General features: G+C 38.4%; 3 protein-coding genes and 1 pseudogene across 5 annotated transcripts; all 4 read right to left on the reverse strand.

Annotated features, from left to right (window-relative positions):
• Positions 1-4,490: 4,490 nt before the first annotated feature.
• Positions 4,491-8,164, reverse strand: LOC116189181 (serine racemase-like). 3 transcript variants are annotated; one of them, XM_031518744.1, is made up of 8 exons: positions 7,835-8,164; positions 7,450-7,601; positions 7,101-7,303; positions 6,624-6,710; positions 6,300-6,530; positions 5,651-5,724; positions 5,363-5,549; positions 4,491-4,914 (listed from the first exon to the last, which is right to left on the reverse strand). In XM_031518744.1, the coding sequence occupies exons 3-8, from the start codon at positions 7,277-7,279 to the stop codon at positions 4,668-4,670; spliced, it is 1,005 nt and encodes a 334-aa protein (XP_031374604.1). In that variant the 5' UTR covers positions 7,280-7,303; positions 7,450-7,601; positions 7,835-8,164; the 3' UTR covers positions 4,491-4,667. The 3 variants fall into 3 exon arrangements, with proteins under 3 accessions (XP_031374604.1, XP_031374596.1, XP_031374613.1); XM_031518736.1 differs by lacking the exon at positions 7,450-7,601 and having other exon boundaries at positions 7,835-8,155; XM_031518753.1 differs by lacking the exons at positions 7,450-7,601; positions 7,835-8,164 and having other exon boundaries at positions 6,624-6,820; positions 7,101-7,269.
• A 629-nt stretch (positions 8,165-8,793) lies between these two features.
• Positions 8,794-11,050, reverse strand: LOC116189200 (glutathione S-transferase T1-like). The gene is made up of 7 exons (XM_031518764.1): positions 10,883-11,050; positions 10,703-10,776; positions 10,440-10,500; positions 9,969-10,022; positions 9,761-9,840; positions 9,428-9,633; positions 8,794-9,270 (listed from the first exon to the last, which is right to left on the reverse strand). Exons 1-7 carry the CDS (start codon positions 10,945-10,947, stop codon positions 9,082-9,084), a joined length of 729 nt encoding a protein of 242 aa, XP_031374624.1. The 5' UTR covers positions 10,948-11,050; the 3' UTR covers positions 8,794-9,081.
• A 1,158-nt stretch (positions 11,051-12,208) lies between these two features.
• On the reverse strand, positions 12,209-13,278 carry LOC116207168 (serine racemase-like). The gene is made up of 3 exons (XM_031540051.1): positions 13,197-13,278; positions 12,982-13,093; positions 12,209-12,533 (listed from the first exon to the last, which is right to left on the reverse strand). The coding sequence occupies exons 1-3, from the start codon at positions 13,276-13,278 to the stop codon at positions 12,287-12,289; spliced, it is 441 nt and encodes a 146-aa protein (XP_031395911.1). The 3' UTR covers positions 12,209-12,286.
• Positions 13,279-14,310: 1,032 nt separating this feature from the next.
• Positions 14,311-16,977, reverse strand: LOC116205275 (annotated as a pseudogene).
• Between the last annotated feature and the right edge of the window lie 9,665 nt (positions 16,978-26,642).

Consider the following 26,642-nt stretch of genomic DNA (forward strand, 5'->3'; position numbering starts at 1 on the left):
TGGGGCCATTAACAGTAGGCTCTTCTACTGCTAACAATATACATCAACAGGAAAAGAAAGATCAGTTTTCAGCAGAACTGTGGATGTACTTAATTGGCCACATGGGCCCAGTGAAGAGAAATGAGAAGCTATTTTGGCTTGTAAAAAGTGATACGGGAAGTCCCACTAACATCAAAGAACATGAGAGAAGCAGTTCTTGATCATGTACTTTGCGGAAGGCTTACATCATCTTTTTAACTCCAACTAATATAGTAATGTTGTCATCCTGTCGTGTCGGAAGACTCTATAAATACTTACTAATGAGGACATAATAGGTTGCTCCTCATGAGGAACAAAACCAACAGAAATTAATTGATAATCTCTCTTCCCCAATTTTCCTCCTCGTCTCCTTTCAATTCAAGCCAATGTTTTTCCCGGTCTGGTTTTATTTTGGGAGACACGATGTTCTGCAGCAAAAAGTGCGAGAGGTCGTGACTAGCCACGCACGAGGGATGGAGCTTCGTGGGGAGTCGGGTGAGGGCCAGACAGCCAAGGGTGGTGAGAGCCGCCGGGCCGGAGAGTCGGGCTTTGGAATTTTAATTTTTTGTTTACTTATTATTTCTGCATTTGTATATATTTTATTTTAGGGTAGATAGCTTTTAAAAAAACACTTGCCTAGCTTTTGTTAACTCAAGTTAAGTTTGATTTAATTTGATTTAGTTTGATTTGAGGAGATTAAGACAAAAGTAGTTGAGAAAAGTATGTGAAAGAATTTGAAAAAGAAGATAAAAATGTGATTTTTATTTTTGTCCTATAACCGCATAATTTTGACTGTTAATTATTTAAAAAAGACCAATTTTTTTTTTAAAAAAATAAAAAAATATCTTTCCTCTCTCAGTTCTATCCAAGCTCTACAAGTAGAAAGAAGACACTTCCCGCTTCATCCTATATAGCACTAGAGACTAGCAGAGAAAGAGAGAGCTGGCAAAGGAGATGGAGAAGAAGAGAGTGTGCGTGACGGGTGTGGTAAGCTTCACGCGGTTATCGTCAAGCTTCTCCGATCTCTAAAGGCTACACATTGTCCATGGTTGCGAGACCCAGGTGCGTATGACACCGAACATTCTTCTCCTTCCCCTATTTCTGTACCTTTTCGTGCCATGGTTGTGCTATATTCCCCGAAAGTTTTATCAGTTGAGCATGCTATAGGGACGTGAAGTGCACCCGACAACCTTAAAACTCTTTTAAGGTTGATTTGCTGGACTGTGATTCTCTTTGGTCAGTCATAGCAGGATGCATTGGACCCCATCCACATCCCCCCCTGCTCGGTCCGACGGTCCCTATTTCCACTCTCGCCAATATTCCAGAGGCAAGATTACACAAAAACAACCAGCAACTTTTTTTTGCATATAAGGACAATACCTCATGCTTCATGTAGGTGGAATATTGTGCATTTTCTGTAAGGACGAGATCGAGAAATGGCGTCTCGTGCAACTATAATATACTCAATATAGTTGTCTAATGGTTCTACTTAACTAGAACTAATCGAGCATATGATTTCTTGTGATATCATCCAAATAGCCAAGCAAGCACGTAATCATCATTTAAGGGTGTGACACGCAGCTGAAATAACAGAATGTGCGAAGATGTCCAATAGTACGTGAGGCCGACCACTTATATATCATGGATGAGTAACACCCAATAAAAAAGAAAGAAAAATTCAGCTATCTTTATGCGATAGCTTCAATATGTCATCTCTAGATTCAGAATGTTTTTAAGAACTTACAGTGATTGGCTGAGGAGGAGGAATGATTTCTCCAAACAAACTCAGCTTCCTGTTTTTGTCACCCTTTCCCTCCTTCCAGCAGGACTCCACACTCTTTCGTTTGTTTTTATTGGGTGAATTATAATTTGTTCTATTTCTAAATTAAAAATATTATTAGGCATTAAATGCTCGTGATTAGTTTGGACTGCACTAACACATTGGAAAAGTCTTAGAAAGAGGAGCTAAGAGTTCGACGACGTTTTTAATGTACATGGCGAATTCCAATGATTGCTTCTGCTGTTATATATAGATGTATAGATATATTAGGGGATGCACGTCAAATGCATAAACTTTTTAATCACCATAAATGTGATTAATTATATTTATTTTTTTTGAAAACCTTTTAGATTTTAATATCAAAATTGAAAATATACTTCAATTATATTTGAATTCCTTTTACAGATTTTATAAGATGATAGATTACTCCAACAATTTTACATTTCACTTAAATAAATATCAATTTACTTAGCATTTTTGGAAAACTTTGTTTGCTAATTCATTCCATACGTTCTGTGAACTTTTGAATAAACTTATTTCTCATCATTTGCAATTTTTGAGTGTATTTACTATTTATTGTATATAATTATTTTAGATTCCAGCGATAATTGTTCTCTGTTTGTTCAATGAGAGTCTTCCACGGATTCTAAATTCCCTCAACTTGTGATTGAACGTCCATTTGCATCCATTGTATTAATGCTTGGTTAACTAATTTTCACCAATCCTCGAACCTAAGCACATATTTCCAATGCTTAATCAATGAGACCAAGACATTTTGGCCTATGTTCGAACTTAATCACATATTTTCAATGTTTAATCAATGAGACCGTGACAGGAGAGTTGATGAGACGTTCATATGTACATATGTATATATATGTAATATGCAAAATACACATAATAATTATACACCGAAAAATTCATACTATAACCTATAATACTCTTCCATCATCAATTGAAAAGAGGGACGAGGACAGAGGAGAGCAACCTCACTCTTACTAATCCTTGACATGGAAATTTTCGAGTTATTCTAATCTTTATATCTCTACATTAATTTAGTATATAGCATTTCAAATCATTTTGTAACTCCCCATTGGTCGCCCCTTCGAATCTCACCTCCTCATTAATGTATATGTCTCATGTAGTTCCCACTTCCCATAATTAATATATTCTTCGGTTCATGCACTGTCTTTGGTTTAAGAGAGCATTCCGACATTGAAAACATATTTTCAAACATCTCAATTCATTTGTTAAATTTAATAAATTATAAATTCAATTCACAAAACATTAACTAAAAAATAAGAAATTCAGACGCCCTGTAATGCGCTTGCCCCGTGGCTAGTTTAATATTAACATAGAACTTGTGAAAGTTTTTTGATATTTGAAGATCCTCCTTATAATTTTAACTATGTAAATAATTACTTGTAGAAAATTTCAGAATTATTTCACTTTTTTTAAAATAAAAAAATTAAGAACTCATTTACAATTAAAAAGGTACAATATAGAACTTCTAAAATCAAAAATTAGAAAAATAAATAGAACTCGGAGAGAGTTTTATTCTTGAATGAAGAAGAGAGAAGAATTGAGTGATGGTAAAGAGTTGACGGTGGCTTTTTCCGGTGGAATTGAAGAGAGTTGAGAGACGGTGCCGGAGCCAATGTGGTAAGGCAACTGAAGTGTTTAAGTGAGGATGCCGTTTTGGGTGGAAGATGGTGTGGCAGGAGCCTCTATTTAAGTCGAAACTGCTTACGATTATTTTTTTTTTGAGAAAATGACATCGTGCATCATAGTTCGAAAACAATTTTTACAGCGCATCATATTTTAAAAAATTATCACGATGCATCATGAAATTTTTTAAAATTTTCACCGTGCATCATAACGTTACTTTTCCGTCCAAAATTGGATTGAATGGTAACGTTACGACATTTTCAAGGACACTATTGCATAAAAGAAAACTTGAAGGATTTACATGAAATTAAATGAAAATATATATATATAAAGGAAAACGAAGGGGTTCCGCGGGCCACCCGACACTGCCTCCGGCAATTGACCCCCCAATTGGGGTCGTTAGCCTGGTCTGAGCCGGCCGGTGACCCCCATTGGGGGTCGACTACTGACGAGGGCGCCCTTGGCCACCCTAATTTGGGGGATCCCAGCGACTGGATCCCCCAAACTGGGGAGGGTCGAGGGGTCCCTCGAAATTGAGGTCGTCGCCTAGTTTGAGCCGGCCAATGATCTTATTGGGGAGGGTCGACTGCTGGCGGGGATCCCCAAAATTGGGGGGTGGGGGCGCCCCCGCCGACAGTTGACCCCCATTGGGGTCGCCGGCCGGCTCAAACCAGGCCAATGACCCCAATTGGGGGTCAATTGCCGGAGGGGGTGCCGAGTGGCCGGCGGGACCCCTTCGTTTTCCTTTATATATATATATATATATTCATTTAATTTCGTGTAAATCCCTCAAATTTTCTTTTATGCAATAATATTGCTGAAAATGTCGTAATGTTACCATTCAATCCAATTTTGGACGGAAAAGTAACGTTATGATGCACGGTGAAAATTTTAAAAAATTTCACGATGCATCGTGATAATTTTTTAAAATATGATGCGCTGTAAAAATTGTTTTCGAACTGTGACATGTGCTAGCATTTTTCCTTAAGAATAGTTTTAAGAAAAGTTAATTGTAATATAAGTTAAATTTACGCAATTGCTGCAATTTTTCAAATTAGCAATGCCGAAAACTAGAGAAAATCTCGGTGTTCCAGCGTTATGCAAGACTAAGCAGCCACCCTTTTGTTCCAATCACTAAGACAGAATAATTGCTACGTTCCAAAGTGCTCCCAAATCGAGATTACCTCCCGAATAATTTCAACTATCATTTCATGTAAGAGTTCCAAAGTGCTCCCAAATCGAGATTACCTCCCGAGAGAATAATTGCTACGTTCGTACAAGAGTTCCAAGTGGTATTGGATCGGAAACTTTCTGATAGAACAGCTGCAAGGCCAATGGCTCCGCTTGGTTCCACTGCCACCTTAAGAATTTCGTAGCAGAGCTTCATTGCTTCTATTAACTCGGAATCATCTACAACTATAATATCATCGACAAAGTCTCGCACAACTGGCCTGCACGGAGACAGTGTAGACCCGTCATGATTTATAAGGTTAGGGAGTCATTGAACAAGCGCAAGTATTCTAATACAAACTATAATTAAACCTTAAAATAAGAACCTTTACACGCATCTCGGTTCAGTTGACAATTAGGTAGATCTTATTAAAACACTAAACCCAACAAGAATTACTCTTCATCTAAAGTCACAACTGCGTACTTTGACTGGAGAACTGAAAAAATTGCCCAGCTTTCCATTTTCTTCTTCCTCAGCAACATAAAAAAGAGCTCCTCATTATTATTTAGAAGACATGCAACTTGGTTTGCATTTAGAAGACATGCTTCAGCAGTACCAGATGATATGATGTATCCTGAATTGCAGTTGCATGTTTTACCCTGAATCTGTTTATACTAAATAAGGGGAACCTTTATTCTTAGTCGTATGGAAGATCAAACTATATTTACCATGTGAGATCTCCAAGAAAAGCTCGAAGGCCATCAGCGATTGTGTTGGTCTCGGGCAAAGTGATTATCCGACCGGCTGCTTTTGACTGAGCTGCATCATTGGCTCCCTTGGGCTCAGCTGCTAAAATTCGAATTGCAGGATTGATGGATTTTGCTGCCAATGCCACACCTGATATGAGTCCACCACCTGCAAGTTTTCACTTTCAAATTTCTTCTTTTGGGTCAATGGAAAAGATGAAGTGCAAGCAGAGGTTTATAAAAGACTGTCCGAAAACCAATATAACAGACCGCTTATGGGAACTATAATGGTGTCGATTTCTGGGGCTTGCTCCAGAAGCTCCAACGATATAGTACCCTGTCCACTGCAGACATAAAGGACCTATATTAGATGCCCCTGTTGTAGCATTTTTAGTCTTCTGAAGTTCAGTTACCCCCCAAAACAATTTTAGATTGCAGTCTGAGAAACGTAGAGTCATGAACTCTACAGTGCCAGAGATTGCTGATAACTCTAATATCTAAAAGGCAGTAGTAATGATTAACCACCTTTTGACCTTCACAAAATCCATTTTTCATAATTCTTACCAGTGGAAATATGTTACTCCATTAGAAGAAACATAGGCCACAAAACATCATGAAAATCACTGCCCAGTTGTCTAAAATACTGATTGGCTAGATGAAGTCATTGCGACATAGTTATTGTTCAGCACAACCTCTTATACATGGAATCAAATTAAACTGGAGGAGACTCAAAGCTGGAGACAAACAATATAGTATAGGAGATCTGCATCGTCACTTAAAAACCATGTGCAATTTTGACATATCCCTCATTAACTCCTCCTATACACATTCAAGTTGCCATGTCAATGCCGGGGATATCTCTACCATTCAACATATCACACTTCATAGGCCCCAAAAACGCACATTTACGAGGCAATACCTTATTATACGAGCATCATTAAATGGATGTATGAGAACTGCCCCAGTTTCTTGCAGCACTTTGGTTGCAATGCTTTCCCTAGACTGCATTGTGGCGTCGCTCCATATAACCTTACCACCATAACGAACAACATTGTCCACTTTGCATTTCGGAGCATTTCTTGGTATGACTATGTATGCTGGAACTCCTCGTAAACTCGCAGCCAAGGACAAAGCTGCAGCATGATTCCCACTGATTTTTGGAGGATTATAAGAGGATTAGTACAAAACTATATAAGTCGGACAATTTCTGAAGTTCTAGAAATAAACAAGCTTCAACTTCAACCTGCTATGTGTGACAACTCCTTTTGCTGCTTGAGCATCGGGAAGAGAAAAAATGGCATTGCAAGCTCCTCTGAATTTGAATGCTCCACTATTGGGAATAATCGTTAATCCAAAATCAGAGATGGAGGAAACAGAAAAGCCAGGACAATGTATGCAAAGTGGCTGATTTTCGTGGTACAACAAGCTCAGTAGACAGACCTAGGAACAACAGGGATGAGATATAAACGGAACAAAAAACTCACAATAGCTCACCAAAAAAACAAACGAAAAGAAGAATCTCACAGTAGGGAGTTATTGGGTTGACACCAGAACCAAAGATTCGAGACCACTGTAAGTGACTGATTTTACTCAAATTTAATGCTTCTAAAACTAATTTACTCTCATTAGCATAACAAGTCAAACAGAGCAAAGAAGATAAGCTTCATTTGGAAGAATAACCGGACAGTATATACAAATGGGACTACATATTGATTCTCACCCTTTCTGAAAGCATTCACACTTGAAAAACAGCCTTCTTCCGGCAATTGCATTGATCGATTCTGAACACATAACTGGAGTTTTGTGTGTGAATGAACTGATTCGAGAATGCGCATCCCTAATGGAGGAAAGGTCAGCTGCATACTTCTCTTTGCAAGTTTCACTCTTTTCCTCCGTCATTGGAGCAATGTTCAAGCTCTTCAACTGTACCGATAGATTGCACAGAAACATTAACGCTTCTCTCACTCGTAAACTGAAAGATTGAACTGACTGCCGAGCAAATGAAGGTTCTGAAAATTCAGAACCTCCCCCTATGTCAAAGATATCCACCCAATTCATTTGAAACTCACTTGTATAAGAACAGAACCAATAGCTCAATTGCTGCTCAGAACAAAGTTCCGAACTTGATTCCAAAGAACTTCAACCATTTTCCAACAAGAGGTTTCCTACTGCACTCAAACAAACTGAAGCTAATCGAGCACATGATCCTTGCGGAATCATCCTCCAAATAGCCAAGCAAACAATCACCATTAAAGGGCATACCCAGCTCAAATAACAGAATATATCAGACAAAGTCCACCCTGTCCCCAATAGGTTGCAGAAGTCCAGCTAAGGGTACAGGCCTTGGACAGCCATTACTGAACACAAGCTTTTGCTTTTAACATGCTATATGTAACGATGGAGCTATGGAGAATCTATAGATTCAAGAATCCAGATGGGTTTTCAAGAACTTACTGCTTTTAGCTATGGAGGAGGAGAAATGATTGCTCCAGACAAATTCACCCGTATGTATCAATCGAACCGGCTTCCTGCTCTTCTTCTTCAATAGCTCCCTCTACTCTTTCATTCGCATGATGCTGAGGTTGTCGAGCTACGTAACGAGAATCGAGACTTCTGCACTACACACAGATGACTGTCTCTTGCCGCAGACAAGAGAACAAGACAGAAAATTAATCCAATAAATACTAATAATAACAATAATAATAGTGATAAATATTAAATGCACAAGATGTTTTGATATTTTGATATTTTCCGTAAATTTATTTCGTTGTTTTTAATTGTTGCTGTCATCGTTGCCATCGCATATTGTTTGCTCTTCTTAATTCAATCAGTCGAGTTTAGATACTTGATGGGTCGAGATGGATTACCTTTGACCACCCCTGACTTATGCCGAGGCCGCTGTCACGGTCTGCCCCTTCATAGACCTTTTTCGATGTCAGTGGTCAATAATTTGTAATTCCATCGATCATTTTGTTTGAATAGGGTTGTGACATATGGTCTGAATTTTCAAAGATATTCCTGATCTTCGTGTTGTTCTAATTTATACAGTAAATGTGTTGCTGGAATGTACCAAAAACCGATAGCACTCGGTCTTGACTAGGAATCGATTTGGCAAAACGATAGGCATGAACTAAGTTCAGGAGCCCGGCCCATCTAACCTGGTCTAATGACTGAAATAGTACAAAGAAACTTTTACATGATGTGGTTGCGACTCTCATAAAGGTACAGTGACAGGCAGATTCTTGCTATTTTTCTATCTATATGGACTATGGGGCTACATTCTTCTATTGCTGAAATGCTGCGTCATAACCCTTCAGAAAACGTAGTAAGCGCGTCCCGTGCATTACACGAACTGCGTCAAGCCATATCACCTCTGCTTGCATGTTGGAATTCTGATTTGATCACCGCGAGTATCATTCAAACTTCAAAGCTTCTTCCAACTATAATATGGCGGATAACAGAAATTACAGCTCAATCTTTCTCATAACCATCAGTTATTATTGGCAGTTACAACGACCCTTGGGTTCGGTATGAAGATTAAACAAGACAAGATATCACAGCAAAGGAACAGTTTACAGTTTCCAGCAATTCGATTACAAGCGGTATATACAGTGGAAATTTATTTTACCTTGTCACCTGCACTACAAGTTCGAGATTTCCCTCAGAAAGATATTCAAACTCTTCGTGTCTTCCATAGTTTGTCACATTTTCGAAGCCAGTGGCGTTTTACCGCTTGCAGATCGCTGAGCTTGGAGCAATGTCCTGACTTTGATGAGGACCTTGTGCACCTCATCAAAGTGAGGTTGAGTCGCATTTCTCGTACTTTCGATCCACTGCTGTACTTTCTTGTGCGGACCAAGAATACGATCACGGTCCTCCTCATCCAGGACCTGCTCAATAAGGAAAGACCAAAACAACATTGCACTCTTTTCTTAGCTATGAACTTGCCAATTTAAGTGAGACGAGAAAAGATTGGCATATCCGCTTTTTTCAGTAAAACAATATACAGTTGTTCAGATTAAAATAGGAGAAGTAAACAGTATTTACCTCCAATTGCATGATTTCACACACTAAGCTAAGATCTCCTATTGAAGGTTGAAAGCCACCCAACAAGAAGCGGCCCTTCCCTTTGAGCCACACCGACTCAATTTTTGTCAAGGATGAGAAGAGAAGTTTCTCAGCTTCAGCTGCGGCCTCTGGATTCAGAGGACGACCAAGGGCCGGAGCCAGTGTGGAATTCAGAACATAACCAACTGAAAGAACAAGTGCACAAGTAAAACTCCAAGCCACATGATAGTTAAAGATTAGAAACAAAGCAGAGGTTTCATACATGTCGTTAACAATGTAAAGTCCACGACTGAAGATTGGAGCACATTTTACCTGCTCCTTGCCGCAGATTGGAGTGATGCCAGTCCAATACTGACTGAATCTTAGCTCTCCTGAAAAGATCTGCCGGGTACCTTCAAACATGAAGATAAGGTGTTAAAAAGGAACAGTATTTGTCGGCTGAAACTAAAGTAGTACAAGTAAACTATTAAGGTACCAATACTTAAAAAATCTCTTTGTACAAGAGTGCGGCTGCACATACCAATGATCGGGAACTCCAGGGAATGCACAGGAGAGATAGATGAGGATCGCGTGGCTGCAAACAGCAAAGCAAATAAATACTTCATTTAGCTGGAATTTCATAAACCGTGATCATTTTGCAAGTAGTAGTTGTTTCATTTCTTTTCTACATCTTACAGTGCAAGTCAAGTCCAATTCATTGAGTAAAGTATAAGGTTCAGAACATGAGGAGTCCAATTCATGGGTTTACAGCTAAAGTCATGAAACCATGAAAACCAGACACCATTGGGCAATGCAGTTACACACTATCGAAGAAGAACAAGCCGACGGGGGTTCAACAAAATAAAGACTTTCAACATATATTTCAGGAAAGATAGCAAATTCAGGCCAAATAAGTCCTCTCCATCAGTAGCAACAAGGGCATCTGCAATTACTTTGAAAACGATATATGAAGTTGTCGAGATTGAACAAGACGAAGGAACAGCCCGGGTACCTCTCAAACAGCTTAAACCTTCCGTCTACGATTGCAGGAACTTTCCCCATCGGATTAATCTCTGAAACAGAGATTAAAGAAGCACAAAACAACACAAGCAATCAGCACGTTCTCCATCTCTTCTCCAACAGATAAGCTAATCATTATCTATCAAATGTGAAGACCCAATTCAGACGAATAATAATCATATGTAGTTGTTCACGAATCCTCAAGCAGAAAGAATATGAAAGACGAAGCTGAGGAACGAGGGACAACAAATACACCTTTGAATTCCGAAGATAAGTGCTGGCGCTTCGACAGGTCGACTTTAACCTCCTCGAAGTCGATTCCGTTGACCCTGAAAGCACGAAAAGAAACCGAAACCCCCATCAGAATTTCAGAACAGAGGGAAGAACGAGAGGAGCTATTGGAAAATATGGGACGGGACGGAGAAACCCGATTACTTGCAGAAGATGATGACAGCCCGAGAGGGCTGTGACATTCGATCCGCAAACACTTTGAGCTTCATCTCTCCCTCCCTCTCGCTCACTCTCTCTCTCCCTCTCCGTCTCTCTCTGTCTCAGCCAGTGCTCGCAGAGGTGATGATGCAGACTGCAGACAACAATGAGCAGCGAAGAAGAAGCCTCCCTATCCACTTCGCTGACGAAACCATGGTGGGGGCCTAAAACGCATCGTTTCGTTGAGCCCCTGCAGGTCAACCCTTTGGACTTTTTACATCGGAAATGCATAATCCATTCTTTAAGAGAGATTAATGTGATCACTTTAAATTTACTTTATACCAGCCTCCCAATTAGCGTGATCATAATCTGCCGCGTCATATGGTGACTAGTTAGTTATTCTTATGTCTGTTCTTATACCGTTGAGAAATGCATGTATGCCAGAGCACGTAAACTGACAGTCGCGTCTAAGCCAAGTAGATCCGAGTTTACAATAATAAAATTTTGATGTTGCATGTAACCTATAATAGGAAGTTGCATGAGATTGGAACTAAGATAAATTTGAATCCTTTGCAATCAAGCCTAATTTGCATGGTGGCGTTTGGACACGGGTTAACTTTTAAGTGTCATCTTAGGGTGAAGGTAGACGAAATGACTTTCTATCTCAAGCTAATAGGGAACCAATCAATAATCAATCATAAATCTATATATAATATATAACGCAGAAGAGCATAATCGTGGGAACTCCATTTGAGAATCTTAAACTCTTGATAAGATGTCATTACTTGTTCAAATCACTCCATTTACAATTCGAAGAATATGATCAATAACCCGTGAAATTAAAAATTAGAAAAATAAAATATTTTTAATAAATAGAACTCGGAGAAAGTTATATTCTTGAATGAAGAAGAGAGAAGAATTGAGTGACGGCAAAGAGTTGACGGTGGCCTTTTCCGGTGGAATTGAAGAGAGTTGGGTGACGGTGCCGGAGCGAAGGTGGTAAGGCAACTGAAGTGTTTCAGTGAGGATGAAGTTTTGGGTGGAAGACGGTGTGGCGGGAGCCTTTATTTAAGTCGAAGCTGCTTACGATTATTATTGTTTTTTTTTAAGAATAATTTTAAGAAAAGTTACTTGTAATATAAGTTAAATTTATCAGATTTAGGATATGATAGGTGATCAATTAGTTTAAGATGATTTTGAAAGAGCGTTTAATTATTTCGGAATCTAGAAGAAAATCATCAGTCTAATTTACGCAATTGCTGCAAATTTTCAAATTAGAATGCCGAAAACTAGAGAAAATCTCGGTGTTCCAGCGTTATGCAAGACTAAGCAGCCACACTTTTGTTCCAATCACTAAGATAGAAACAGAATAGGCGGAATTGCAGAGGAAGCAAGAACTGCTTTCAACTATCATTTCATGTAAGAGTTCCAAAGTGCTCCTAAATCGAGATTACCTCCTGAGAGAATAATTGCTACGTTCGAACAAGAGTTCCAAGTGGTATTAGATCGGAAACTTTCTGATAGAACAGCTGCAAGGCCAATGGCTCCGCTGGGCTCCACTGCCAGCTTAAGAATTTCGTAGCAGAGCTTCATTGCTTCTATTATCTCGGAATCATCTACAACTATAATATCATCGACAAAGTCTCGCACAACTGGCCTGCACGGAGACAGTGTAGACCCGTCATGATTTATAAGGTTAGGGAGTCATTGAACAAGCGTAATTATTCTAATACAAACTAGAATTAAACCTTAAGATAAGAACCTTTACACCCATCTCGGTTCAGTTGACAATTAGGTAGATCTTATTAAAACACCAAACCCAACAAGAATTACTCTTCATCTAAAGTCACAACTGCGTACTCTGACTGGAGAACTGGAAAAACTGCCCAGCTTTCAATTTTCTTCTTCCTAAGCAACATGAAAAAGAGCTCCTCGTTATTATTTAGAAGACATGCAATTTGGTTTGCATTTAGAAGACATGCTTCAGCAGTACCAGATGATATGATGCATCATGAATTGCAGTCGCATGTTTTACCCCGAATCTGTCTATGCTAAATAAGGGGAACCTTTCTTCTTAGTCGTATGGAAGATCAAACTATATTTACCATGTGAGATCTCCAAGAAAAGCTCGAAGGCCATCAGCGATTGTGTAGGTCTCGGGCAAAGTGATAATCCTACCAGCTGCTTTTGAATACAACCTGGGACTACAGATTGATCCTCACCCTTTTCTGAAAGCATTCACACTAGAAAAACAGCCTTCTTCCAGCAATTGCATTGATAGATTCTGAACGCATAACAGGAGTTTTGTGTATGAATGAACTGATTCGAGAATGCGCATCCCTGATGGAAGAAAGGTCAGCTGCATACTTCTCTTTGCAAGGGTCACTCTTTTCCTCCGTCATTGGAGCAATGTTCGAACTCTTCGACTCGTGAACTGAAAGATCGAACTGACCGCTGAACAAATGGAGGTTCTGAAAATTCAGAACCTCCCCCTACGTCAAAGATATCCATCCAATTCATTTGAAACACACTTGTATAAGAACAGAACCAGTAGCTCAATTGCTGCTCAGAACAAAGTTCCGGACTTGGTTCGAAAGAACTTCAACCATTGTCCAACTGAAGGTTTCCTACTGCGCTCAAACAAACTGAAGCTAATCGAGCACATGATCTTTGCGGAATCATCCTCCAAATAGCCAAGCAAACAATCACCATTAAAGGGCATACCCACTCAAATAACAGAATATATCAGACAAAGTCCACCCTGTCCCCAATAGGTTGTAGAAGTCCAGCTAAGGGTACAGACCTGGGACAGCCATTACTGAACGCAAGCTTTTGCTTTTAACATGCTATATCTAATGATGGAGCTCCAATGGAGAATCTATAGATTCAAGAATCCAGCTGGGTTTTCAAGAACTTACAGCTTTTGGCTGTGGAGGAGGAGAAATGATTACTCCAGACAAATTCACCCGTATGTATCAATCGAAACGGCTTCCTGCTCTTCTTCTTCAATAGCTCCCTCTACTCTTTCATTTGCATGATGCTGAGGTTGTCGAGCTACGTAACTAGGATCGAGACTTCCGCACTACACACAGATGACTGTCTCTTGCCTCAGACAAGGGAACAAGACAGAAAATTAATCTAATAAATAATAATAATAATAACAATAATAATAGTGATAAATATTAAATGCACAAGATGTTTTGATATTTTGCATAAATTTATTTCGTTGTTTTTAATTGTTGCTGTAATTTTGTTTCGTTGTTTCTAATTGTCACGGTCTACCCCTTCACAGACCTTTTTCAATGTCAGTGGTCAATAATTTGTAATGCCATCGATCATTTTGTCTAAATTGGGTTATGACGTATAGTCTGAATTTTCAAAGAAATTCCCTTTGCGTTGTTCTAAATATATATGGTAAATGTATTGCTGGAATGTATCAAAAACCGACCGCACTCTGTCTTGACTAAGAATCGATTTGGCAAAACGACAGGCATGAACTGAGTTCAGGAGCCCGGCACATCTAACGTGGCCGAATGACTATGAAATAATAAAAGGAAACTTTTACATGATGTGATTGCGACTCTCATAAAGGTACATTGGTAGGCAGATCCCTGCTCTTTTTCTATCTATATGGACTATGGGCAGATCCTTGCTATTTTTCTATCTATATGGACTATGGGGCTACATCCTTCTATTGCTCAAATGCTGTGTCATAACCCTTCAGAGCACGTAGTAGGCACGTCCCGTGCATTACATGAACTGCGTCAAGCCATATCACCTCTGCTTGCATGTTTGGAATTGTGATTTGATCACCGCGAGTACCAAAAGTTGGAAGGAGATACTGAAAAGGAGACGCTGTCCATCTTTCAAACTTCAAAGCTTCTTCCAACTATAATATGGCAGATAACAGAAATTACAACTCAATTTTTTCTCATATCCATCACTTATTATTGGCAGTTACGACGACCCTCGGGTTCGGTATGAAGATTAAACAAGACAAGATATCACAGCAAATGAACAGTTTATAGTTTCCAGCAATTCACAAGCAGCATATACTGTGGAAATTTATTTTATCTGGTCACCTGCACTAAAAGTTCGAGATTTACCTCTGAAAGATATTCAAACTCTTCGTGTCTTCCATAGTTTATCACATTTTCAAAGCCAGTAGCATTTTACTGCTTGCAGATCGCCGAGCTTGGAACTTCTTCCTGACTTTGATGAGGACCTTGTGCATCTCATCAAAGTGAGGTCCAGTCGCATTTCCCGTACTTTCGATCCACTGCTGTACTTTCTTGTGCGGACCAAGAATACGATCACGGTCCTCCTCATCCAGGATCTGCTCAAAAAGGAAAGACCAAAACAACATTGCACTCTTCTCTTAGCTATGAACTTGACAATTTATGTAAGACGAGAACAGATTGGGCATATCCGCTTTTTTCAGTAAAACAATTTACAGTTGTTCAGATTAAAATTGGAGAAGTATACAGTATTTACCTCCAATTGCATGATTTCACACACTAAGCTAAGATCGCCTATTGAAGGTTGAAAGCCACCCAACAAGAAACGGCCCTTCCCTTTGAGCCACACCGACTCAATTTCTTTCAAGGATGAGGAGAGAAGTTTCTCAGCTTCAGCCGCGGCTTCTGGATTCAGAGGACGACCAAGGGCAGGAGCCAGTATGGAATTCAGAACATAACCAGCTGAAAGAACAAGTGCACAAGTAAAACTTCAAGCCATATGATAGTTAAAGATTAGAAACAAAGCAGAGGTTTCATACATGTCGTTAATAATGCAAATTCCACGGCCGAAGATTGGAGCACATTTTACCTGCTCCTTGCCGCAGATTGGAGTGATGCCAGTCCAATACTGACTGAATCTTAGCTCTCCTGAAAAGATCTGCTGGGTACCTTCAAACATGAAGATAAGGTGTTAAAAAGGAACAGTATTCGTCGGCTGAAACTAATGTAGTACAAGTAAACTATTAAGGTACCAATACTTAAAAAATCGCTTTGTACAAGAGTGCGGCTGCACATACCAATGATCTGGAATTCCAGGGAATGCACAGGCGAGATAGAAGAGGATCGCGTGGCTGCAAACAGCAAAGCAAATAAATACTTCATTTAGCAGGAATTTCATAAACCGGGATCATTTTGCAAATAGTTGTTTTGTTTCTTTTTTACATCTTACAGCGCAAGTGAAGTCCAATTCATTGAGTAAAGTATAAGGTTCAGAGTCCAATTCATGAGTTTACAGCTAAAATCATAAAACCATGAAAACCAGACACCATTGGGCAATGAAGTTACACACTGTCGAAGAAGAACAAGCCGAAGGGGGTTAACAAAATAAAGACTTTCAACATATATTTCAGGAAAGATAACAAATTCAGGCCAAATAAGTCCTCTCCATCTGGAGCAATACGGGCATCTGCAATTACTTTGAAAACGATATATGAAGTTGTCGAGATTGAACAAGACGAAGGAACAGCCCGAGTACCTCTCAAACAGCTAGAACCTTCCGTCTACGATAGCAGGAACTTTCCCCATCGGATTAATCTCTGAAACAGAGATTAAAGAAACTCAAAACAACACAAGCAATCAACACGTTCTCCATCTCTTCTCCAACAGATAAGCTAATCATTATCTATCAAATGTGAAGACCCAATTCAGACAAATAATAATCATATGTAGTTGTTCACGAATCCTCAAGCAGAAAGAATATGAAAGACGAAGCTGAGGAACGAGGGACAACAAATACACCTTTGAATTCCGAAGATAAGTGCTGGCGCTTCGACAGGTCGACTCTAACCTCCTCGAAGTCGATTCCGTTGACCCTGAAAGCACCAAAAGAAACCGAAACCCCATCAGAATTTCAGAACAGAGGAAGAACGAGAGGAGCTATTGGAAAATATGGGAGGGGACGGAGAAACCCGATTACTTGCAGAAGATGATGACAGCCCGAGCGGGCGGTGACGTTGGATACGCATACACTTTCAGCTTCATCTCTTCCTCCCTCTCGCTCACTCTCTCTCCCCCTCTGTCTCTCTCTGTCTCAGCCAGTGCTTGCAGAAGTGATGATGAAACTCATACAACAATCAGCAACGAAGACGTTAGTGATATGTTGGATAATACCTTTTATATTCTATTATTCGTATATTATATATTTATTAGAATAAAATCCTTAACATATTTCGAATGTTTCATTCTGAGTTAAAGAATACGAATGACGGAATAATTTGATAAGAATATCTTTAAACTGTTCACGATCGTAAATGACTTAACTAAATATTATTTTTCCGAATAGGTCGTCACTTCTGTCTATATCCATGATTAATATATAAATACTAATGAATATGGAGTAGTGTGTCTCATGCTATATGATAATTATTATCATGACAGACATGTGGATTACTTATGTGATAAGTAGTCGAACGTAACGTGCAGATAATATTCGTACGGTAATTTACTAATGTCAATGAATATTATCTAGATCATATTAGTGCATATAGTCCTTAGACCTAAGATGGAATACTATCTCATGTATAGGTAATTAGAATTTGCTACTGCTAATGTATTTGTGCTTAGCATGAATATTCGACAGATAATGATTATAGTTAGTTATACTTGGAGATAGGTATCCGATCAAGATGAGATTCACTAACCTGAGTAAACAAGGAAAATGGCCTATGGATGTGAGTTTTGTTTTGGGCTGAGAAATCCTTGGCCAATGGTAGATAGAATTGAATAGAAAAGAGTTTCTGTTTAAGCTCTACAGATCTAAAAATGAAATCAAAAAGTCCATATGATCAACTATAGGGTCCGGCATTTACTGTAGCTCTGGCTGGATCGTAATCTTATGGTGAATGGACTTAGTGCATGGCATATACGATCAGAGATTCATCAGAATGTTTCAATTATACATTCGTCACCATTTGAATTGTCATAATATACTGCTAAGCATCACTAGTGAACTTTGGAAACCAATGGCATTTTGAGAATTTTGCTTTTGGTTACATAAAAAGTTTCTGGTAATGTCAAATGAGTTGATGTTATGATCCCACTGACATTTGGTGATCAACCTAGTTAGTCACACACATTGAGCGTGTCTAAACCATGAAATGAATTAATTATCGAACGTGGCTTGCAATGTGGTTGCAAGGGTGCTAGCGCATCCTGAAACTGAATTCATTATCAAGGATAAATCTAATTAAGAAAATATGAAAGTTTTATTATTTGGAGAGTTTCTATAATTAGATTGTCTATTAATGGAAACTCATGTCAAGGACTTGTTTCATAATTCTTTCTTAATACAACGACAAGTCATTGGATTAAAGTGTGAGGACTTATTTGTGATTTATTAATTAATGTGGATTAATTAATAATTGCATTTTGGTCCCTAGGATTTTTGGCTAAAGATATATATAGATATGATCTTCCAGATAACCCCAGATAACCCCAGAGAGCAATCTATTGATAAGGCATGATATTAGAGAGAGAGAGAGAAAGGAAGAGGGTTCGGCCAAGAACAAGCCCAACCTAGCCGCACACTTCCCAAGGCTGATCGGAATCATCCTCAGCTTCGGTTTAGCGTTTCGATGTTGTCAATGACGTCCTTCAAGTGATCCTTTCATTCCGTAACAATTCCGTTTCGAGATTAGTGACCTAGATCGGAGTGTACGGGTCGAGAAGAGCCTAAACTCAGTTGTGATGCGCTCGTGTGGACGAGCTAAAGGCCGGACACTTGGACGGTTAGTTTGATCGACTCGAATTGACAAGGTTAATATAAGTTCATAACTTTTCTTGTGGATTCGATATGTGATGTTATCTATTCGTTAGAAGGTGATTATCGTATCAAGATTTGATCTTGATGTTTTTGATTAAACGAGCACGCGATAAAAATTTGGTTTTTACCGTATTTAAACTTTCCACTGCGAACATGCTCGATTTTCTAACTGTGGTATTAGAGCCACCCTTCTATTCAATTAGATGGAAGTTTTATGGTTTTGGTAATTATCGAATAATTAAAAATTGTCCTTTTTATTGTTCGGTATCGGAGAAAGCACGGGAAATTGTTTTTCGTGTTCGGCCCTTAGTCGCCTAGACCGGCGACAACCCACGACCTTCCAAGGCCACGAGTGGCCTTCTCGGCCAAGACAGCTAAGAGGCTGCTCGAGGGCTCTCTACAACCCGTGATTGCAACCGAGGTGTAGAGGCTACTCACGGTCACTCGTTGGCCACGTTCGAGCCCTTGCCTATGGTTGTGCAATGCCATGAGAGGCGGTGCAAGGCCCCTGGTGGCCAAACGAAGCCTCTCCTCTGGATCATGGGCTAGAGGAGGCTGCAAAGGTTGCAGCAATCGCTGGTCTTCTAGCGACTGGTCGCGACTGGACGCGATGACTGAGCACACGACTAGACGCGGCTGTGAGCGCGCAACTGGATGTGGCTGTGACAACCACGGTGGCTACTGCTGGCCGTGAGTCGGCTGGTGGGCGGTTTCCCATGGCACACAACTGTCGCATGATGGGCGATCTCCAATTATTTTTGGAAATTGGATTTCCGAAAATTAGAAATTACCAAGACAAAGGAAATCCATGAAATTGTTTTAATGGAAACAGAATAGTTGAAAATCGACTAACTTAGATTTAGAAGATATGAGATATCTTAAAATTGCAAATTAGAATATTTACCAAATATATGATATTTTGTATGAATATTCTAAAACAGAAATTTCCTAATATGAGATATTTGGTTTTTTGAAAGAATTACAAAGCATGCTTGTGATTTATGTTTCCTTTTATGCTATTTAAAGTTTCCTTTCATGAATTATGAGCATGGTGTGTGATTATGGACGTGCCTATATAATCATGCTTTTATCGATTTTGAGTACATATTTATACATGTGATGAGTGAATACTGATAATGTGCAAAGTGAAACTAAATAGTAATTGGGTCACCTGAAAGAAAATATTCAAAATTAAAATATTAAGTTGGGAATGACACGAGGTTGCGAACCTCTGTCATGGCTCTCCACCAAAGCATTCTCTAGAGAGTTTTAGTTTTTTTTCATTGTTGGTCGTGGACACACGGGGATACGAAACAGACTAAGAGATCTTTTTGCATGAATGTTAAAACATGTGATGTTTTAAACTGTCGACTACTAATAATGACAGGCACCCAAGGTAGCTGACATTTAGAGTTTGGTGGGTCAAACTTAACTATGTATGATAGACTAATAACGGCAGGCACCTGAGGTTCGGAGTACTAAGAGTCGAATTGATTAAGTTGTACATAAAGATGTACTGAACAAGGAGTTGTTCGCTTGCGGAATGCTTGTTTCTAATAATGGCAGGTACTTGAGGGAATTAGCAAAGAATTCAATCACCCGCTAGGAATCTTTCTCGATTAGAACTCTCGTTTCCTATTTTGAAAGTGTAGGATTCCAAAAGATAGTGGGAGACCATTTTGATTGAAAGTCCATGGTCATTATGGTTTATATACATAAATTCATTAATTTAATCTTGTTATATTCTGCAATCATGATGAGTATGAAATCTATGAATCCTCTTTCGAGTATACTGAGTGATAATAGGCTCACTGGGCCTAACTTTCGGACTGTCTCTGTAACTTGAACATTATCCTAAACATGGAGGTTCTGGGATACATCCTAGAGACTCAGGTGATTGAACCCCCTGGTAAAGATGCTACGAGTGATCAGCATGACACATATGATATGTGGTCTGTTGATGACATGAAGGTCCTCTGCTACATGCTTGCTTCTATGAGCAATGAGTTGTAAAAGCATCAAGAGAACATGAAGAGCGCTCGTGAGATCTTGAAGAATCTTAGGGAGCTTTATGGGGAGAATAGCAGAACCGCACGATATGAGATATTGAAGGAATTGTTCCGTGCGAGAATGCAGGAGAGGACTGAAGTTGGAGCTCATGTGCAAAAGATGATAAGGTTGATTCAGCAGCTTGAGAAACTTGAGTTCCAAATGGATAAAGAACTTCATGTGGATTTAGTTCTTTAGCCTCTCCCAGATTCTTTCTCAGGGTTCATTGTGAATTTTCACATGAACAAGCTTTCATGTTCGCTACCTGAGCTGCTGAACATGTTGGTCACTGCCCAAAATGTTATGACCAATAAAAGGAAGGATAAAGAAGTAGTTCTTGTGGCTAGTGCTTCTTCTAGTGAGACTGATAAGAAGAAGAAGAAGTCCAAGAAAGGTTATGTTCCTCGGCATTTAGCAGGGGTGTCCAAGAACAAGGGCAAGGCGAAGGTTGTTGTGGATAAGAGAACTTGCTTCGACTGCGGCAAGGATGGACATTGGAAGAGGAACTACTCTCAGTACCTCGCCTCATTGAAAGCGAACAAGGGAAAGAAACTTTCAGAAGGTATGTCTATCTCTTGTAACGTTACTTCCAATGGTTCATATAGCTCATCTACAGCTTGGGTTCTTGATACTGGTACGAGCTTTGTACCTCTATGCAGGAACTAGCAAGGAGTAGAGTCCTCGGAAGGAATGAGGTCTGCCTGAAGATCGGCAATGGAGCAAATGTTGTGGCCAAAGCTGTGGGGTCGACTTCGTTGCACCTGGATAGACATGTTTTATTTCTAGATCGTGTTTTAGTTTTGTCGAATGCCTATTGAAACATTATTTATGTTTCTAGTTTGACTAGAAGTGGATATTTGTTTGATTTCAGATATAATGTTTACGACATTTATTATGGTAATAAAATTGTTGGGCGTTGGTTATTTGCACAATCATCTTTATTATCTTAGAGCTAGAAATGAGATGCTTCTGAATACGATTGAGATTAACACCGTATCCGATTCTATTCCAAGTCTAAAGTAACTTTGGACTGGGGCATGTTGCAGAGGATAATATAAGTAAGTTGGAGAAAAGGGGACTTATAGTTCCATTGGGTTCTGAACCCAATCCGACTTGCGAGTCTTGTCTTCAAGGCAAGATGACTAGGACTTCGTTTGTGAGACAAATGGAGAGGGCTAAAGAAGTTTTAAAACTCATACATAGTGATGTGTATGGTCCATTTAGTGAAGTGGCTCAGGGTGGTAATTCCTTTTACCGATGATTATTCTCGGTTTGTGTATGTTTATCTTATGAACTATAAACATGAATCTTTTGAAAAGTTCAAGGAATTCAATGCTGAAGTAGAGAAGCATAAAAGGAAAAGCATCAAGACTCTTCGATCTGATCAAGGAAGAGAGTACATGAGTATTGGGTTTGGTGATTTCTTGAAGGAACACGGTATTGTTTCTCAATTTACTTTACCGGGAACACCACAGTTGATGAGGAGTCATCAGTACCACAAACCGATCAAACGCCCATTTCGATGAACACTGATAAACCAGTTGAAAGACCTACACAGATTGAGAATGTCACAGAACTTCGAAGGTCTGGTAGGATAACTCGTACTCTCGCAAGATACCTTAATCTTCATGAGAACATGCAAGAGTTGTTCGTTCATGGAGATAATGATCATATGGATGATCCTACCACTTATGAGGAAGCTATATCAGATATAGATTCTTTTAAATGGCTAGAGGTCATGAAGTTCGAGATGCACTCTATGAGCAAGAATGAAGTCTGGGATCTTGTTGACCCTCCTGAAAGTATAGTACCTATAAGAAACAAATGGGCCTTCAAGAGGAAGATTGGTGCTAATGAAAAGGTAGAGACCTATAAAGCTAGGCTAGTGACGAAGGGTTATTGCCAGAGGTAGGGAGTCAACTTTGAGGAGACTTTTCTCGCTTGTAGCTATGCTGAAGTCCATCAGAATAATGCTAGCCATTGCTACGCACTATGATTATGAGGTTTGGCAGATGAATGTCAAGACCGCCTTCCTTAATGGATATATTGAGGAAGACATATTCATAAACCAACCCAAGGGTTTTGAATCCAAGGATAAGTCCAAGGTGCGCAAGCTTAAGAGATTCATTTATGGTCTTAAGCAGGCTTCGACGTTTTGATGAGGCCGTAAAAATCTTTTGGCTTAATCAAGAATGAAGATGAGCCGCGTGTGTACAAGAAGACTAGTAGGAGCATGATTTCCTTTCTTGTATTATACGTGGATGACATTCTCCTGATAGTTAATGATGTTGGTATGCTTACTTTTGTAAAGGTCTGGTTGTCTAAGACTTTATCGATAAAGGATTTGGGATAAACGACCTATATTCTAGGTATTCGGATCTATAGAGATAGACCGAAAAGATTGATAGGTCTGTCCCAAGCCCTGTATCTGGATGAAGTGTTGAAGAGGTTCAACATGCAAGATTCCAGAAGAGGATTGCTCATTGTGAGACACGGTATCCTAAAGAGATGTCTCCCAAGACTCTTGAGGAGAAAGAGAAGATGGCACAAGTGCCTTATGCTTTGGCTATAAGTAGCCTGATGTACGCTATGTTATGTACAAGGCCGAATATTGCGTATGCTGTTAGTGTGACTCGCAGGTATCAATCCAACCCACGACTTGATCATTAGACAGCTGTCAAGAACATCCTTAAGTACTTTAGAAGGACTAAGGATATGGTTTTGATATATGGAGGAGGTGAGCTAAAACTAGACGGGTTAACAGATTCTGATTTTCAGTCAGATGTGGATGTGGATGATAGAAAGTCTATTTTCGGTTATATATTCACCTATAATAGATGTGCAGTTAGCTGGAAGAGTTCTAAGCAAGAGACAATTGCACATTCCACTACAAAGGCTGAATATATCGCTGCATTTGATGCAACGAAGGAAGCAGTTTGGATTCAGAAGTTTGTGATAGAGTTCAGTGTTATTCCCTCCATATCGTCACCAGTAGAGTTGTATTGTGACAATACTGGAGCAATTGCTCAAGCAAAGGAACCGAGGTCACATCAGAAGTCCAAATACATTGAGAAAAGATATAATATTAGTGGGGAGATTATCGGGAGAGGCGATGTAGCCGTGCAGAAAGTAAAAAGTAGCTTCAGCGGACAATATCACTGATCTACTCACTAAAGCCATGACACAGCAGCAGTTAGAGAAATATCTTGAGAAGATGGATCTGAGGTACCGTATTGAGTGGCTCTAGTGCAAGTAGGCGATTGTTAGTGATATGCCCTAGAGCCAGATTTATGTATCTGGATAATTCTTTTTACGGTAGTAAAATTTATTCTATTGTTCGTATATTGTCTATGTTTATTAGAATAAAGTCCTTAAGATATTTCGAATACTTCATTCTTAAAAAGTTATGAATATGAGTGATAGAATAATTCGGTAAGAATATCTTTAAGCTATTCACAATCATATGAGACTTGGCTTAGACGTTATTTTTTCAGATAGATCGTCACATATGTCTGTATTCATGATTAATATATATATATATATACTAATGAAGATGGAGTAGTGAGTCTCATGCTATCTGATAACTGTTATCATGACAGACATGTGGATGTTTATATAATAAGTAGTCGAGCGTGACGTGCAAATAATATTCATACGGTAACTTACTAATGTCAATGAATGTTATCTAGATCGTATTAGTGCATATAGTTCTTAGACCTGAGATGGAACGCTATCTCATATATAGGTATTTAGAATTTGCTACTGCTAATGTATTTGTGCTTAGCATGAATATTCAACGGATAATGGTTCAAGTTAGTTATACTTGGAAGTAGGTGTCCGATCAAGACGGGATTCACTAACCTGAGTAAACAAGGAAAATGTCCTATGAATGTAAGTTTTGTTTTGGATCGAGAAATCATCGGTTGATGGTAGATAGAATTGAATAGAAATGAGTTTCTGTTTAAGCTCTACAGATCTAAGATTGAAATCAGAGAGTTCATATGATCAACTATAGGGTTTGACATTTATCGTAGCTCTGGCTGGATCGGGATCTTGTAGTGAAGGGACATGGCATATACGATCAAAGGTTCATCAGAATGTTTCAATTATATATTCTTCACTATTTGGATTGTCATGATATGCTGCTAGGCATCACTCGTGAAATTTGGGAACTTTGACGAGAAGAAACATGGCCAAAATTATAGATAGTCATAATATCGTGGGTGAATCTTAAAGTAAAACTATATATGGCACTTGTACGATCATGATCTTATGTTAGAGTATCCGACGGCCGAGAATAAAACAACCATGGTGGTTGCTTATACTTGTCAACCGTGGTAACATCACCCCAATTGAAATAGGTCCCTTCTAATATCTCGCGGAGCGGCATAGCATCTTAGATATTTTTATTTTTTAAAAACTTTATTTAATTTTAATTCTTTAGATTTATTGGACTTGGACATAAATTCACAGTCACATTCAGTAATTGATTCGGCAGAATTAGAGAGCTTTTCTCCAAAGGTCATGAATACCAGAAAATTCTAAGTATAGGGCAATTACCAAAAGTGGTGACATAACGTAATCAAGGACTTCATTAAAATTTTAAGTAAACTCTTTCGATATTCATGTAATTTATTAATAGTATAAGTAAAAGTTAAAGAAATTAAAATCGGTCCGTATCAAGTACATGGGAACACGTGTCCTCCATATCTTTTTAAATTTTCTTAAATTAATTATATATTTAAAAACTTCTATAAATTTATGTAATGCTTCACTTTTACCCTTTTATTCTTTTCAGTGTATTGGTTCCAAGCCTCATATATTTGCGTCTTCTCAACCTACTAAGCATATCTTTTTGAAAATTAATTTCGAAATGTAAGCATATTGTTTTGAAAATTAATTTCGAAATGGAGTATGTTTTACATGCATTCTATAGCGGTTGACTGAAATAAAAACAATCGCGGTGGTTATTTTTTTAGTCAACCGCTATCGAGTCGCCCATTTTTTACATCATTATTAATAAAAGGTATTTCTAAAATACTTACAATTAACCAATGTACCCATTTATTTTAGAATAATATATCGTCCGTCAAACAAGTCTTGAAATCATTATAAGTATAATAATAGAAAAGAAAGAATCTAAATAATACACATATAATTTTTCAAAAGAATCCATGTTATATTTATATCTTTTACTTATTCATCCTTTTTAGGTATCAATTTTCTCGTTCTTCCATTTTATCGTTCAAAATAATTTCAAAAATAGTATGTTTTTTTTATTTTCAAATATATTGAATTATAATAATTTTGATAGAGGCCATATTCATTTTCTTTTTACTTTATTGGAATATTATTGACTTTCTTCTGAGCATTTTCAATCTCTAATCGTGGCCCAATATATGCTATTTTAATTAGTATTTTTTATTAAAATAATATAAAAAAATATTTCGTAATTTATAATATAAAGATAAATGGATAGTATATTAAGATTGAATACATATATATTAACTGTATAAACTTTCTAAGATACAAGGTTTTTTGCAATAGGAAAAATATGGTACTTCATTAAGAAAGCAATCAGAGTCGAGAAGAATATATATACAAATAATACAGTTAATACAATTAATCAAGTTCGATGATATAATATGATAATAATTAAATGATAATGATTAGATGCAATCACGATGAAATAATATAACACACATGTACCACATATGTTTTTAAGTTACTTATGTATTTATGATTTGTTATTGTAGCCTATATGTACCTAAATAATAATTATTAATTATTATTTAAGTCTATATCCGACATCAATTATTTTTTTACATAAAAAGGAGAGAAAATATAAATAAATCTTTTGCGGCTTAATTTATATTTAGAGCTAATTAGTGAATGTTATTTTGACCCGCGGCGTCGCGCGGGGTTATTACCTAGTTAA

The sequence above is a fragment of the Punica granatum genome, chromosome 1 (assembly GCF_007655135.1).
Source record: "Punica granatum isolate Tunisia-2019 chromosome 1, ASM765513v2, whole genome shotgun sequence".
NCBI classification, from domain to species: domain Eukaryota; kingdom Viridiplantae; phylum Streptophyta; class Magnoliopsida; order Myrtales; family Lythraceae; genus Punica; species Punica granatum.